Source organism: Cajanus cajan, chromosome 8 (assembly GCF_000230855.2).
Source record: "Cajanus cajan strain Asha chromosome 8, NIPB_CcT2T_4, whole genome shotgun sequence".
Classification (NCBI taxonomy): domain Eukaryota; kingdom Viridiplantae; phylum Streptophyta; class Magnoliopsida; order Fabales; family Fabaceae; genus Cajanus; species Cajanus cajan.
This window is the reverse complement of record NC_138524.1, coordinates 34,008,280-34,023,731: the sequence shown is the minus strand read 5'-3', so window position 1 is coordinate 34,023,731 and position 15,452 is coordinate 34,008,280. Positions and strand designations below refer to the sequence as shown.

The following is a 15,452-nucleotide window of genomic DNA, read 5'->3' as shown; positions in this document are numbered from 1 at the left end:
TATAGGCATAAGTAAAAAAAATAACAAATGTTTATAATTTTATAGTATTACTAATTAATATGCATTTCATTAATTAATAATGATAAAATAATCATATAAACAGTGTAAAATTATTTATATCAATAAATAAATAATTTTTAATTTTAAGATAAATACATATAGACAGGTTACCACTGGGAAAGAGAGTAAAAATATAATTTATCTTTAATTCACTTTTTAAGTCGAAGAAGCTTAAAAAAATATTAGTTTAATCTAAAATTAAATGAAAAAAAAATGGGAGATATTTGACGGTGAAATTCTTACGCGAACGGAAGTCTGAAACCAAACCCTAGCTCCATTGTTTCACTTCTTCTCTCTTCAGCTTGTGGCAGTGGCAGAACAGCAATCACAGGCAGGTGATTTTATTTTTCTTTCCTTCTGTTTTGTTTGCGCTTGCTTTTGTTGTTCGAGAGGACCTATTTTTCTTTGTGCCTTTTTTTCTGGAGAAGATCGAATGGGAAATGAAATTGAATCAGTAAGCACTGTTTACATTAACATCGGTGGAAGTTTTACGCTATTCTCTATGTGTGTTGTTTAATTTCTTAGTGAATTTTATGATTATTGGATTTGGGCTTGTTTTGTGAGAAATTACAGTGCAGACTTCTTTCCAATCTTGATAAAATGTCTCCTGCATTGTTGCTTATTTTCACTTGATTGGAATCGGGTTTTGGTCCTTTTACTATGTTATATCACCTTTAGTTTGATCTCAACTTGGTATCAGTTTTGTAGCATTTGTTGTGTTGGAGCAGGCCCATGGATGACTTGTTTGATTCCTCGCTGAATTTGGAGGACACCCATTACAAGGAAGGCTATGATGAAGGCTACAGCCATGGCCTTGTCGCTGGCAAGGAAGAAGCCAGACAGGTTGGCCTCAAGGTTGGCTTTGAGGTTGGTGAGGAGCTTGGTTTCTATAGGGGGTGTGTTGACATTTGGACTTCTGCAATCCAGCTTGACCCGACCTGTTTCTCTCCAAGGGCCAAAACAATTATTGGCCAGATGGAGGAGTTGATCCAGAAATACCCTCTCATGGATCCGGAAAATGTACGAGTGCAAGAGATCATGGATAGTCTTAGGCTTAAGTTCAAGATGGTTTGTTCTTCATTGCATGTTAAACTTGAGTATAATGGCTATCCAAAATCTTCTACAGAGGCCAATGATATTCAGTTTTGAGCCACTTAAGATAGTTTCAGTCTTCTAGAGATATCCAAGTGTAGAGAAACACTAAGTTGGGTAAGTTGATGAGCAAATTACATGTTATCATTTTATAAACAGTTGTGTAAGTCATTGTTTAAATAATTATTTTGTATTAAAAATGATAAAGTATATATTGTTTATGAATGTATTCTTGATAAGTCGTGTAGAGAATATTATTCAAGTATCACTGTTTTCTTTTGTTATTTTTGTGCATAGTTAAAATTGTGTGATTTGATTCAATATGGTTAAATAAGTCAAGGTTCATATCATGTGATGAATCGCAAATGACTTTGAATTATATGGATGTTCATTAATTGTTGCAATTATATATAGTCAATATGAATCAAATTATTATAAAAAAATTGAAAATTCAAAAAATATAACTTGTTGAATGAACAGGAACACCGCTAAACGCACCCTATTTGATAACTCCTTTATCTGATTTTATTCTATTTCATTTTATTCTTTTGAAAAAGGTTTTGTCACATTCAGCCACTTACACTGTTGTTTTGTGGTTGCTTTCGTGACATTATGTGAGATTTAGGGCATGGGCATTTTTTGCTGGGTTCAGCTCAGCCTAGATTCAGACCTATTTTTACATTTGTCTTAAAGAATCATTGGTTAAAATTTTCAAAAAGGGGCAAAGATTGCAAATGATTTTTTACAGGTGAAAATTGAGTTCAGATGAGTTTTATGTCGCTACAAGGGCATGTATTATTTATGCTTAAAGTGCTCTTAACTTTCCATTGTGGTCACCAATAATGAGAAGTTTGATAGGAACACTATGAGATAGTAAAATGTTCCTCATAAGTGTGAAGGAATATTATTTGATTGTTGATCCATCCAAGGCTATGTGAGGCAAGTGGGTGTAGTACAACTATTTTACGTTATACCATTAACACAATTATAAATAAATCTGTGAAATTTGAGGTGTCTCAAGATGATTGTTGAATCATTTGATTTATATCAATGATATGGAAGTGCACCAATTTATGCATACAATTCAAAGACATTTGCCATTTATCACATGAACCCTTTTTGCTTGTTAAGATTTTCAAATTTTGAATTGTGTGACACTAACAATTATGCATAAAAAATAACAAAAAGCAAGGTTCTTGTATGAATGTTCTCTACACAACATATCTAGAATAAATAAGCAATTATACACATTTTTAATATTAAATTGTTATTTAGTACATTGATTTGTACTAATGTTTATAAAAATTCTAATGTGTAATTCTGCACAAGAATTTTTCTAGAAGATTGAAAAAATCACAAGTGGTTCGATATATCATTTCACGCAGGATTTTGGAAACCATCACAATCTTGAAATGCAGCAAAAAAAACTAATTTTGAATTGGAGTGATCTCTTGCAATTGCAGATTTTATGGATCCATGAGAGTTTATTTTTGTATCAACTTCCCCTTCTATGAAATACTCATTTTTGCCCATGGAGAGTCACTGCTCAGGTTGCTTAGAGGTCTAGATGCTGACATACTGTAGAAACTGAGATTCTCATCTTACCCTTAAGTTATACTTTAGGCAAACCTTCTAGTCTCCTTCTTTACAGGTGATCAGACCATGGATGCAGCCTTCCTCATAAGTTATAATAGGTTTCCTCCAAATTGATTGAAGAATTGAATATCTCATCCATGGTCATCCAATTCACAACCTGCTCCAACACATCTTATGCTGCAAAACAGAGTTAAGAACAATTTAAATCTAAGGTGGCATAGTAATAAGACCAAAACCTATATCAATTCAGAGATAAGCCATAGTGCATTAGGATTGTTGTCTGCAAGATTTGCTTGTAAGTCAGACATGATTTATCATACCAGGACAACAAAGCAAAACATGGACTGCTATCATCAGCTGCAGAGATTCAGAGAACAACCTGTTATGTCTAATTCTGATATATCACATTATTAAATACAAAATAAGGATATATTGATAGTCTTGGATGTTGTTACCTGAAGAGTGTTTTATATGAGCATCACACCTTTTGATGTTTGACTTTTGTTTAAAATTCTAGTTGGCCGTAACGTATGTTTTGGCTATGATAGTGTTTTAAATCCTGGATATAGTGGCTGGTCCCAAAACTGCTATAGCAGGATAGTGGGATAGCCACCATTCTGAAATTTTTTATCTTGTTTATATAATGTATACTATATATGTATAAATTCTCAAAAATGATACAAGTTACTCAAGTCATGACATACATAATTAACAATAAAAAGTCATAGGTATCTTAAACAAAACATTCAAGTAAATACCAAGAGTCAAATACAAGTTTCCATGATAGGAATCATCAATTATCATCTTCTAAATCCAAGTCTTCTTTATCATTTTCATTACAGCTGCAGATTTCATTTTTGGAGATTGAAATCCCAAAAATGCCCCCCCTCCACTAAAGTCCTAACCTCTGTCTAGAGGGCTTTTATAGAATCAACACATAACGGCACTATCCTGTCTGTTACAGTCACTATTCAGCCCACTATTTGGTCTTCTACAATTGCAGCACTAAACTTCCCTGCTACAGCAGCCACTGTAGTTGCCAGAGGCCTCTATACTGCTGTACTTTACTATTTAAAACCCCATTAAACCATTTTTTTTCCTTGAGATAAATGTCTAACTTGTAGCAAAATAACAATACAGCTATAAATCCTCATAAGTGGGCAGAGATTAGCAAATCCTTAGATGGTCATCAGTCATCATTTTCTTGACACATGGTTTTCCTGGTAAACTGATTATTGTTATTTCTTCTTTTTTCTTGTTTTTGTACTCAAAAGCTGCTTTTGTCATGTTCCCATTGTTTTTAATTTACTCCTAAAATGGGTAAGTTACACTAGGAAGTTGCTATTTATACCTGTTAAACCGAGAAAAACAACTTCTGTTATGAACTTGGGAATGAGAAGAGAGAAATTGATGGAAACAAACAATGTTGTTGAACAATTTTATTGAAGCATTGAGAATGGGGCAAAATTATCTCTCCTCGGAGGGTTTCTCCTTTAGGATTTCTACCTTCTCAAAAACCAAATGCTCAATTTACAAATGGTGGCAGATATTAGTGAATTTGCGTCCCTTAAGTTATCATATTTATTTATGTCATCATTTCCCTCCCTCTAACTAACTAAAATTCTAATTGCAACTCTATTGAAACTACCCTTCCCCACATTCCTAACAACTTCTCTAATTCTCTTGTAGTTATAATTGACTCAGCTTGATTAGGAAGGAGGGTCATCTACATTTCAAGGTGTGAAAACAAAGAAGATGCAACATAGAAAATTGGCTTCTGGAAGGCCCTCTGGAACTGATGGCTCTGATTACTCCTACCGTATGGTAGTTGATTCAAGTTAGCTTCAATCTTATATCTGGATCTCTCATTTTCTTTTGTTAATTTATGATATACATATTTTAATAAAGTTGCACTTAATTGATTCAATAGCTTATCTTTTGGCTAAATCTTATTGATTTAATATTCCTATTGGTCATTGTGGTTTTGATGTTATTCCATTTAGGGTATCAATTGGTTGCAAAGGGGAAGAAACGCCTCTCTCGACACTTTATCATTGAGGTATCATGGATTTTCATTTGTTTTTCTTTATATAGTTGTTGGATTTCTATGTCAATGGCATTAGATGTTGTGTGTAGGGCTGGAAATGAGTCGAGTTGAGCTCAGCTCCATTTGATAATATTTTGCTCAACTTGAAACTTTTAGAGTAGGACATGAACATTTTTCCCAGCTTGAGTTTGACTCGGTTCAAGCTTGTGAACAACTTTTTTCAATTTAAGAGAGGAGTAGAAGTGCTTTTGTTTGTAATTCCTCTTGGCTTTGATTTTGCTCTTGGCTTTGATTTTGCCTTTAGGCCAAATAAGCCAATGGTCTAATCTAAGGACCTTGAAGTAGGAATCTTTTCTTCACTCTAATAATGTGAGGGTTGACATATATCAGTTTCTTCCTTATTTGTACTAAAAAAAATACCTGCCTTTCTCTTCTTTTGTAAGCAAGTGAAAAGGGAGCTTAGGGTAGTGATAGAGGGGTTTTTTTTCCTCTCCCTCTTGATGTCTTGTGGGCCTAACCTAAGAGTGATCTTTCCCGAAAAGAGAGTAGCGACGCTCTCTGTGCCTCCTTTTACTTCCATGCTTCATGAACGACTCACTTTTGATCAACGTCATTTATGCCTACTCTGCTTCTTGGCCTTATACTCCTTGCTTTCTAGCTTCAGTACATCTACTTCTCTTCATGGTTGGTGGAAAACTTTCCATAGTCAGTAAAGAGAAAAGGTTTGTTTTCTATGCGACTAGTTGATCCCTTTCTTTTATCATTTTCACTTTCCATTTTTAGTAAAGTATGAAAGGAATAATGTGACAATCTTTGTTTGAAAATTAACTTGCCCCTTCTTTTGCTTATCACACCAAAGATGGTAAGTTGGTAACTATTGGGACTTTTAAAACTATTGCATCCTTTACCCTAATGAGTCTCCTCTAGATGGAACCTAATTAGGATGTGAACAAAGGCCATTGCTCAAACTCTTCAATATGTGCTAGTAGTTCTTTTCAATCTTTTTTTTTTCTTTCTTTCTATTCTTCATGCATCATTTATATATATTTTGTTGTATCATTCTCAATGAGTCCTTGACCAGGCTTTGAATGAAATAGAAATTCTGTTCGTTCACCCATAGACTTGAAAACGACTAAGCTTTTGGCTTTCGTCTTGACTTAGTCTTCCCTAGGGCACCTTTGCCTTCTTTGCTCGACATGGTGGGAAAGGCTACTCATAATGGTATTTGTATCTGGTCTTTTTCGAAATGGGAATAGCCTGGTAAACAGTTACACCTTTTCCTTTGATTGATCAGGCTGTGATTTGACTTGAGCAAGAAATAAGCCAATCATTGAATTGATTAACTTGAGATGAGAAATCTATCATGTTTGAGTTCTACGATTCAGGTTTAGAGTGGAGTTTTAAAACAATAAAGAAGTGGTGCTTCTTTCCTGGGCTCCAACTTGGTGGCTCATTTCGGTGAGTGAATGGCTTTCAAGCTAGGAAAATAAATAAGGAAAGAAAGCAAAGTTAGCATCCAATTCTGGTACTAGCAAATGATGACTCATGAAAGCAAGTGGAGGATAAGGGATTAGTGAGCGGACGGTGTAGCCTTAATCCTAAAGCTGTTGCTGCTAAAGTAGCTTATTAGAAAGTGAAGAGATGATACGATGTAGTAGTTTAAGAATAAGATATATGACTACTACCCAAGCACTGCCTTCCTCTAGCAATCTCTCATTAGGATGGAAACCTATACATCTTCAAAGCCTAGGTTTTCGTGGACTAGAATTCTTTCATCCCTTCCTTTTAGTCTATAAGGTTAGATTAAACCAACATGCTAAGTTAATGCAGGTAGGAATAAGAAGAGTAGCTATAATTGTGGCATACTCATATTGGATGCCTTTCATTTTCGAGTAAGCTTTGCTACTTCTAGTTGTAGTAGCTAGGGAGGAAAGAGAGATTGAATGGAAAAGAATGTAAATAGAAAGAAAGGTCACATTTTAGTTTGATTTCCATCCCTGCTAGAAAAAAGATTGAGAATGTCGAACTGGCGAATGCAGAAAGCAATTGAAGGTGTTCTAGTTTGTTTAATGTAGTTTGAAGACCTACAACAAGAGGAGCCTTATAAATCCCCTAGTTGCCAAAGATTAGGAAGCTCTTTGTAATGAAGAAGCCAAAAATAAATTAGAGGAAAATGAGGGCTAAAGCATATAGGGGTTGGCTACGGGTGGCACCCTATAGCTACAACATTATGCGTGTGTAGATCCTTAACAACACAAAGGAAGTTGGAATAAAGATTGCATAGCTTTGGCAGTCATCATAAGGGTGTCCAACCAATCCAATCTTTTGAGAGATGAGATAAATGCAACTGGATTGCTTGTCATCTGATGGGTAGCCTCATTGCAAGATGGGTGGTATAGTCTTTACCTTATTGTGTGGAAGATTCTGGTTTGGAATTGCCGCCGAGGTTTCATGGTGTAAGAATGGACTTAATTCACCCGAGAGTTGTGTCTTTTCTTTTTGAAACTAGGGTTAGTGGTGAGAAGGTTGAGAAAGTGGTTAAAACTGTCATTGCATTGGTTAGAACCTCAAGGTTCTTTTGGTGGGATTTTGGTCTTGTGAAAGATTAAAGATATATTAGTGGATGTCCTTCAGGATGACTTTTAGTTCGTTCATATTTATATAGGTAATTTAAGAAAAGAAGAGTGAGTGCTTGTTGATTGCTCTCTATGCGAAACTTATGGAGAGTTTGAAAGCTTGATTCTGGAAGCAAGTTCTTCAGATATGGGAAGTTTAAAGATTGAAAGAAAAATCACTGATCTTGGGTACATCTAGGCTCCCATTTTGCATGGTGAGGACAAAAGTCTCCAAGGTTCAGTTGTGTATTAGAGCTTAGATAGAGCTTTGTTTAAGATGGAATGTCATTTTTCCCTAAAGTAGTTGTTCGGAATCTGCCTTTAGTGAAATTCCACCACCACCCTCTTCTTTCTAACCTACAAAGTGATCTCAACCAACATTCCAAAGACCTTTGTTCTTTGAAGTGGCTAGGTTGACTCATACTCATGAAGAAAGAATTTGGTTAGTTTGTGAAGCAAAATTGGAACAAAGGGGTGTGTTTGGTGGTATAGTATATAAAGGAGGCAACTTTTTTTGGGGGAGTGATCTTCTATCAATTGAATAAGAAAGTCTTTCTACGTGGCCCTTGTCTATATCTAAGAGGTGGTTCAAGCTTATAGTAAGTAGCCTAAGTTTTAAGAGCCTCCAATTATGCTACTTCTGCTATATGCTTAAAACATGCAAATCAACCAGTTGTTTAGTTAGTAACAAAGATGGTAGACTGGTATTGACAGGGTTTTAGTGATGCTTGACTGTTAAGGAGAGGTAGGAAAAACAGCCTTAACTAGTCAAAAGCAATCAATTGTAGAAATTAATTAGGTGATGTGAACCACTTTTGTTGTAGCGCTCCCATCTCATGGAAGCAAAAACATTTGACTTTCTATTGGTCAACAACCAAACACATTCGACTTCTGATATTCACTACTACATGTAGGAAAGAATCCCTTTATGGAGGGAATTTTGATTTATCCTCCATTTTCATTACGAAGATGTATCATGTTAGACTCTTAGCCGAATTTCATGAACCAAGTGTAAATTTTTTTTTGAATCTTATACATTTCAAGATTTCAATTTATTAATAGGTTTTGGATAAAATGATTGTTTTAAGTTTTTTTGGTAAGACAAAATAAAACTTGTTTTTATTAGCTTTGCTAGACTACATGGTATGACCCCAAAAATATAATTGCAACCCGCATAAATAAAAACTTATCCACCTTGCATAAAATATTAGAAAACCCAATCCATACCCATGAAACCCTAAGGTTACCACTTTTTATATTATTATTAACTTATAACTATGTTTTGAAAGTTCTTTCAAATTTTAATGAGTTGAAATTAAATAGAAAATCAATTATATAAATTATATATTAATTAATTTATATGCCAAGCTGATTCTTGAACCAAATGAGCCAAACTGTGTGCAACTACTCAAGTTTGGTTCATTTATTTATCGAGATCAAGCTTAGTTGATTTAGTTATTGAACTAAGTTCAACGAGTTAATTATCGAATCAAGTTTCAAACTATTTTTGAGTTAGTTTGGTTCATTGCCACCCATATTCATGCGAGTATTTTTCAATGGAATAGGTTGAGGAGTTTTTAATGGAATATTTTAGACAAGTTTAGTGTAAATGTGTAACCACTCTACTATTTGGTACTAACTATTTTTGCTATTTTGATGGAAAGTTTATCTCTTTTTTTCCCCATAAAATTAACAAATTAATTATTATTCTAAAAAAGGAATAGAATTGCCCACTAAAACCCACCAACTCTTGACAGTGTCTGCAAACAGCCACTGATACACCAACATGCACAACCACCCTGACCAGTATCAGTGAATCAAACTGCTGAGCCACAGTTCAACCAAACTAATGTATCTATCACGTGCCAATATCTGTGGATATTGCTACCAGACTTGGGCAGAAAGGGAAATGAGTACCAGGACCAGAATAGCTTATGATGCACGGATACGATACGCCTATCGGATACGATACGGCGATACGTCAAATTTTGAAAATATAGGATACGATACGTTTAGGATACATATTAAAAATAAATAAATTAATATATATAAAATAGTAATTGCAAATAAATATCATTCAAAAATCAAAAATTAAGAATACATTTCTTGCTTTTTAATTTTTAAACACTACTAAAAAAATTATAAATCATTTTTTTATTGTCGAGAAATAGGAATAGTATCAACTTCATCCCCTCCTTGACCATCATCTGTAAATAAGACAGCTTCCATTTCTAGTTCATCAAAAGATAATGACGCCACTTCAAGATTTTCAACACCATCAAAGCTACCCCATGTATCTCCACCAATGTCCCACATTCTAGTACTCCCTTGCATATATTCTTCACTTTTCCTAGATAAGAGTCGCAAATTAGTATGTACATAAACCAAGTCTTCTGCTCTTTTAGGATTCAACTTATTTCTTTTCAAGGAGTGAATGAAGGAATAAGTACTCCAATTCCTTTCGCAACAAGATGAAGAACTAGGTTGTACAAGAAGCTTTAAAGAAAGCTTTTGAAGGAGAGGGGCAGAAGAACCATGCATTACCCACCAGGATTTAGCATCTAATATCCATCTATCTTCAATTGAGTCAAAAGAAGCAAAATTATGAGCTTTTGATGAAAAATCAGCATATTCAAGAGAAACCTTTCTTCTTTCTTCAGCTGTTGTGAAAAGATTTTTTAAACATTTATTTCTTTCCATAGAAATTTCTTCATCCTCATGTGGGGAAATTCTATTTTGAGCCTCTTGAAGCCATTAATCACTGTAGTACCTGTGAATAAATAAAAAAATTAATAAATAAAAAAAAATTAGTAACTAACAAATTATTTATAAATAAATACTAAAAACAAATAAATATTTAATAGGCTAATTTTACCTAGGATTCAAAGACTGAGCCATGCAGTGGAGAGGGGTGCAACTCTTAGTCCACCTATCAATTAGTATAGAATAAACAACTTCATAAAATGTTGATGTATCATTTAACTCTTTTTCTTCATATCTATATATAGACGTCTTTACTTTTTCTATCATACTATCCCACATCTCATAGACCAAATGAAGCGTGGGACTATCCGTGTCACAAGCTCTAAGCATACTATAAATAGGCTCGGTGAAATTAAAAATATATGTAATTTTGTCCCACCACACATCATTCAAAATAAATTCTTTTGCAGCTTGGGCCTTACCCACATCATCTTCTCTATAAGAATTCCATTCTTCACTAATAACCATCGATTGCAAAGCACCTTTCAAAAGTTTAAATCTCTTTAACATCACTAGAATAGATGCAAAGCGTGTTTCAGCTATAGCAAACAATTTTAGAGGTGAAAAGTGATTAAAAATTGCCAATCTCATTGAGTGATTCATGATAAAGTTCCTAACAAAAGAAACATCATCAACAACTTGAGTAATCCAATTACATTCAGCATAAGCTACCTCATTCCTTTCAGTGTTTTTGGCAGCACATATATTCTTCAACGCAAGGTTCAATGTGTGAACAACACAAGGAGTCCAAAAAATTTTAGGAAAAGAAATTTCAACAATCATTCCAGCACCTTTGCATACAGGAGCATTATTTGTTATAATTTGAACAACATTTTGTTCTCCTACTTCTTTTATAACTTCTATCATCTTATCAGCCATATAATGTTTGTTTTTAATCTCATCAGAAGCATTAATAGCTTTTAAAAATATTGGACCCCCTTCACTTGTAGCCATAAAATTAATTAAAGGTCTTCTTTGGACATCAGTCCATCCATCATATACTATGCTAACACCTTTTGCATTCCAAGTCGATTTAATAGGTTTAAGCAACCTCTCAACATGTGCCTTGTCTTGTTGTAAGAGAGTTGTCCTCAAGGCATTGTATCCAGGAGGGAGAAAACCATTAAGCATGTGATTTGCAGCAAATGAATAAGAATTCACATAATAGGGATTTCTGGCAAGGTTGAAGGGCAATCCAGAAGAATAAAACATTCTAGCAATAAGAGCTTTGAGATTATCTCTATTTTCTAAATTAAATGCTTTCTCCAAAGGACCAACTTTTCTCTTTTACAATAAAGAACTCTGATGCATTTTCTCTGTAGGCAATGGGACATGCTTAGCTTTCACTTTATTTTCAGCCAATTCAACAATTGATTTCAATTCAACCAAATATTGATCATTTATACTTGCACACACAGAAATTCCAGTTCCATAAATCCTCAACAAATGAGTTTTAACTCTTGAATAAGAACTTCTATAAACCTTTTGACAAAAATTACAAGACCAACTCTTATTTCCTCCTCCTTCTGAATTTTTATCTAATATGCTAACATAACACCAAAGAGGAGCATGATCATCTTGTACAACATCATCAGAAACGAACTTACTTGGAATTTTAGAATTGATATTAGAATCAGAACCAGAAGCATTTGCTGTTGACATTATAAATAAATAATTTTTATGTTTCTGCAAAAAAAAAGTATATCTATGTTAAATTGCTAATTGTTAAATAAATTATACAACTTAAAAATTGTAATCACTCTAAATCATAAAAGTATAAACTATAAAAAAAGTATATCTATGTTAAATTGCTAATTGTTACAATTTTTTTATACATTTTACTATTTTAGAGATGCTAAAAAAGAATTAAAAAAATTATAATTATTATTAATTTACAATTTACATAAAGTTAAAAACTTTTTAAATAAATCATAAAATTAAATGTAAAAAAACAATAAGTGATTATTCTAAATGTGTAAAGATGCAAGAATAATTATATTTTTAATGATTATAAAATCATCATAAAATTATAATTTTATATTAACCCCTTTTACAATTTAAATATAAAGAAAATAAAAACCTTGTCATTCAAAAAAGAAAAAGGTGCCCACTGCCTGTCCCCGCAAAAGACATACACGCTGCAGAAGAGACTCACTGCGCGAAGACGCGAGACTCACTCACTGCCCAGTCCCCTTCTCACTCACTGCGGGGAAGAATAATGAAGAAACGGAGTGACGATTTTTACCTGGATGAGTGGGTCTGGTGCTCGCTGCTTGGAAACTCTGGTGTTTGACTGGGTCTGGTGCTCGGAAACTCTGGTGTTTGGCAGCGCAACACATCAACACATCTCTGTATTCTTCGTCTCAAATTTCTTAATTTTCCTGCGTATTTATGGTTGATTTTTGATCAATGGAATCGTATAACAATAAATCTGCAAAAATATTTTTTCTTTTTTTCTTTTTTTAACAAAATCATTCTAGATACGTTTGAGATACGTATCCTAGGCGTATCAAAACGTATCCGTATCGGATACATATCCGATACGGATACGGGATAAAAATTGGCGTATCCGTGCTTTCGAGAGAATAGCCCAAGATGACAGCAAAGATTAAATCATTTTGCAAGGAGCAAAGCAATGTGAAAACATAGAATTTGTAGATTCTATCTTTCAAATTTTATCCTGTGTTGGCCTTCGAAATTCTGTTTAACAATCTCAGGACTTGCTCTGATCCAACACTTAACTGCAGAACAAAATTTTGAGTGTTCATGTGTTACTTGATGTTATGAGTTTCCAATGACTTTTGTATACAAATATTGTTCTTTAACTAGAACCATACTGAACATGGTATTTGCAAATATAAGCTAAATATGTTTTTTATATTCATTCTTTTGAAAAGTATTTTTAGAATAATATGCAAATCACTAACGGCCATAACAGCACTAGCATGATGAGGTTGTTTCTAGGATAGAGGGTTTGATGATAGCAGCATACAACGAATGTTCAGAAAGTGCAGGTGCCTTGAGATTGTTCATCAGGAAAGAGCAAATAAAAATTGGGAGTATCTGACAACATTGCCATTCAAGAAAGGAGCCATCCTCAATTGTTTCAAAATGTCCCAAGATTCTTGCACTGGGTCTTAACGAGAAGATTGTACCATGGTCGAGTGTCTTAAGACACTAGGAACAAAAGGACCATGTAATTGCATCTTCTATAGCCAAGTTCCCTCACATATTCTCACAAAGTCTAGATTATAAAAACAACTCTGCAGTCTGCACAGACAACTAGTAGTAGTTACAAATTCTGTGCAAGTATGGAGAACATAGGACACATTAATATTATTGAAGTGAAATAGCTTCTTCACCTCTAACCAAATGAATGATGACAGATTTATGAAACTATGTTCTAGTATCTAGCAATGAAAAAACTACTAACCGAGTATTAAAAAATTGAAGCATTTTATTTTTCCAATAATCCTTGGAAGTTTTGATTATAAATGCTAGTTCAAAGCCATGTAATATAATTTCTTTAGCTAATGAGAGTCCATGCTTATAAATGCTGAATTATACTCTTTATTCTCTAACTGTTGACATCTTTGGTTTTATCTAATATACATTATAATTTGAAATTTTGAATTGTTTCCTGCAGGCTGTGTTGCTGTTAATAGGAGCCGTATTTGCATATTTACCAGGAACAGATGCGGATTCTCCAAATACAGTTGCCTATACATCTGTTATTGTTAGTGTTGTTTCACTAATCATTGCAAATATAGGTTGCTAAATGCCTAAACCCGGATTTCTTTACTTTCATTTGTTATATTGGATTTTTTATTTGAAAATTCTTATAAGCAAGCTCTTCTCAATTTTGTGAATAGGTCGAACCCGAAGCCGGTCCGGTTTATTTAGATTTTATGCTGTTGTATCATCTATTGCAATGCTTCTCTTGATTGCTTCTCTTGCTAAGCATCATTTGCTGTTGAAGGTAAATATGTTGGTGTTTGACAGGAGATTTTATTAGAAAAATTTTGTAAACTATCATGAGAAACATTGTAGCTAATAAGTAAACATCTGATGTGAATCTAAATTCTTGAAGTCAGGAACTAATGACAATCAATACTATAATTTTCATTTTTGTGTTTTGGTTCATGATACTTATTTGTATTTAATATTAGTCATCTTCATCATTTCATGGGGATTCACACCAGTTGTGCTCAATCAGCACTTCAAATGTTGGTGTTTATTAACTTGTGGGGGTTTGGTTTAAGTTTCCCTTCTAACAGAAAGTTACTTGGTAGCTACACCTTTTAAAATTTGACTAATGAGGGTCTTCCCAAGAAGGTCTCATGCGCTTTTTTTTTTTTTTTAAGCCTCTTGTCTTCTTCACCAGAGACAAAACGGGTGTTTGAACTTTATTTTTGTAGCAAATTCCTGCGTTTAATATTTTTTTTCCCTTTTGTATTATTTCTTTTCCCCCTCCACTTCAGATCAATAATCCCACAAAAGGTGTATGACTTAAATGTTATCGAACCATAAACTTGCAATTGTATTACAGAGGATTTCCTCAATACAATAAATGTACTGCACTGGGCTCTACAAGTTATGAAAGTATTATAGTTCCATCACAGGTTTTATTGCCTTTGTTTGTAATATAGTTATGTGCATGCATAAGTGTATTGTTACATAAGTATATGGTTGGAACTTGGAAGTTGAGTGTTCTCTTTCTAAATACTCTTATTATTGCATGGAACTCTTATGTAGGCTATCCAGGATTCTAAATTATGGAGAACAGGAAAGTTTGATGTTAATGATTTATCGGCCCTTCAAACTGGCAAGTTCTCTTTCTAAATTCTAAATATGTTGTTCATGTTGTGCAAATTAGTGTCTTAAGTTGATTATTTGTATCTGTAGTAGTAAGTGGGCTTTACCTTTTTGCAGGATTGCTGTTATATACTGTCGCCTTATCTGTGCTCAAGCTTTGTACCATTAAAGCAATTGTTTCCCTTCTTTTAAACATGGCACCTCCCAAGAAAACCTCTTAGCCTTTCATCGGTTTTGGGGTCCAAATCCAAATTTCTTTCCTCATTTATCTACGTACAATAGATTGATCTATATGCGTGACTATTTTCTGAGATGTTTTGAGGGCAGCTAAGAGATATTTTTAAGACATTTGTTCAATATAGGACTTTTATGTTATTGGTTTTTTGTGTTTGTTGAGTTTTGAGTCTTGTTTGAATAAATATCTCCAAAATACTTAATAGAATAAGAAAATAAAATATAAATGA

At 33.7% G+C, this 15,452-nt stretch overlaps 1 protein-coding gene across 7 annotated transcripts; it reads left to right on the top strand.

The window, feature by feature from the left end:
• Positions 1–236: 236 nt before the first annotated feature.
• On the top strand, positions 237–15,384 carry LOC109817586 (jagunal-like protein). 7 transcript variants are annotated; one of them, XM_029275251.2, is made up of 8 exons: positions 3,591–3,807; positions 3,889–3,971; positions 4,438–4,585; positions 4,752–4,807; positions 13,820–13,943; positions 14,046–14,152; positions 14,929–14,998; positions 15,106–15,384. In XM_029275251.2, exons 3-8 carry the CDS (start codon positions 4,504–4,506, stop codon positions 15,207–15,209), a joined length of 543 nt encoding a protein of 180 aa, XP_029131084.2. In that variant the 5' UTR covers positions 3,591–3,807; positions 3,889–3,971; positions 4,438–4,503; the 3' UTR covers positions 15,210–15,384. The 7 variants fall into 7 exon arrangements, 6 of the variants coding, with proteins under 6 accessions (XP_020238456.2, XP_020238457.2, XP_082917979.1 ...); XM_020382867.3 differs by lacking the exons at positions 3,591–3,807; positions 3,889–3,971 and adding an exon at positions 237–391; XM_020382868.3 differs by lacking the exons at positions 3,591–3,807; positions 3,889–3,971 and adding an exon at positions 241–395.
• Positions 15,385–15,452: the final 68 nt, after the last annotated feature.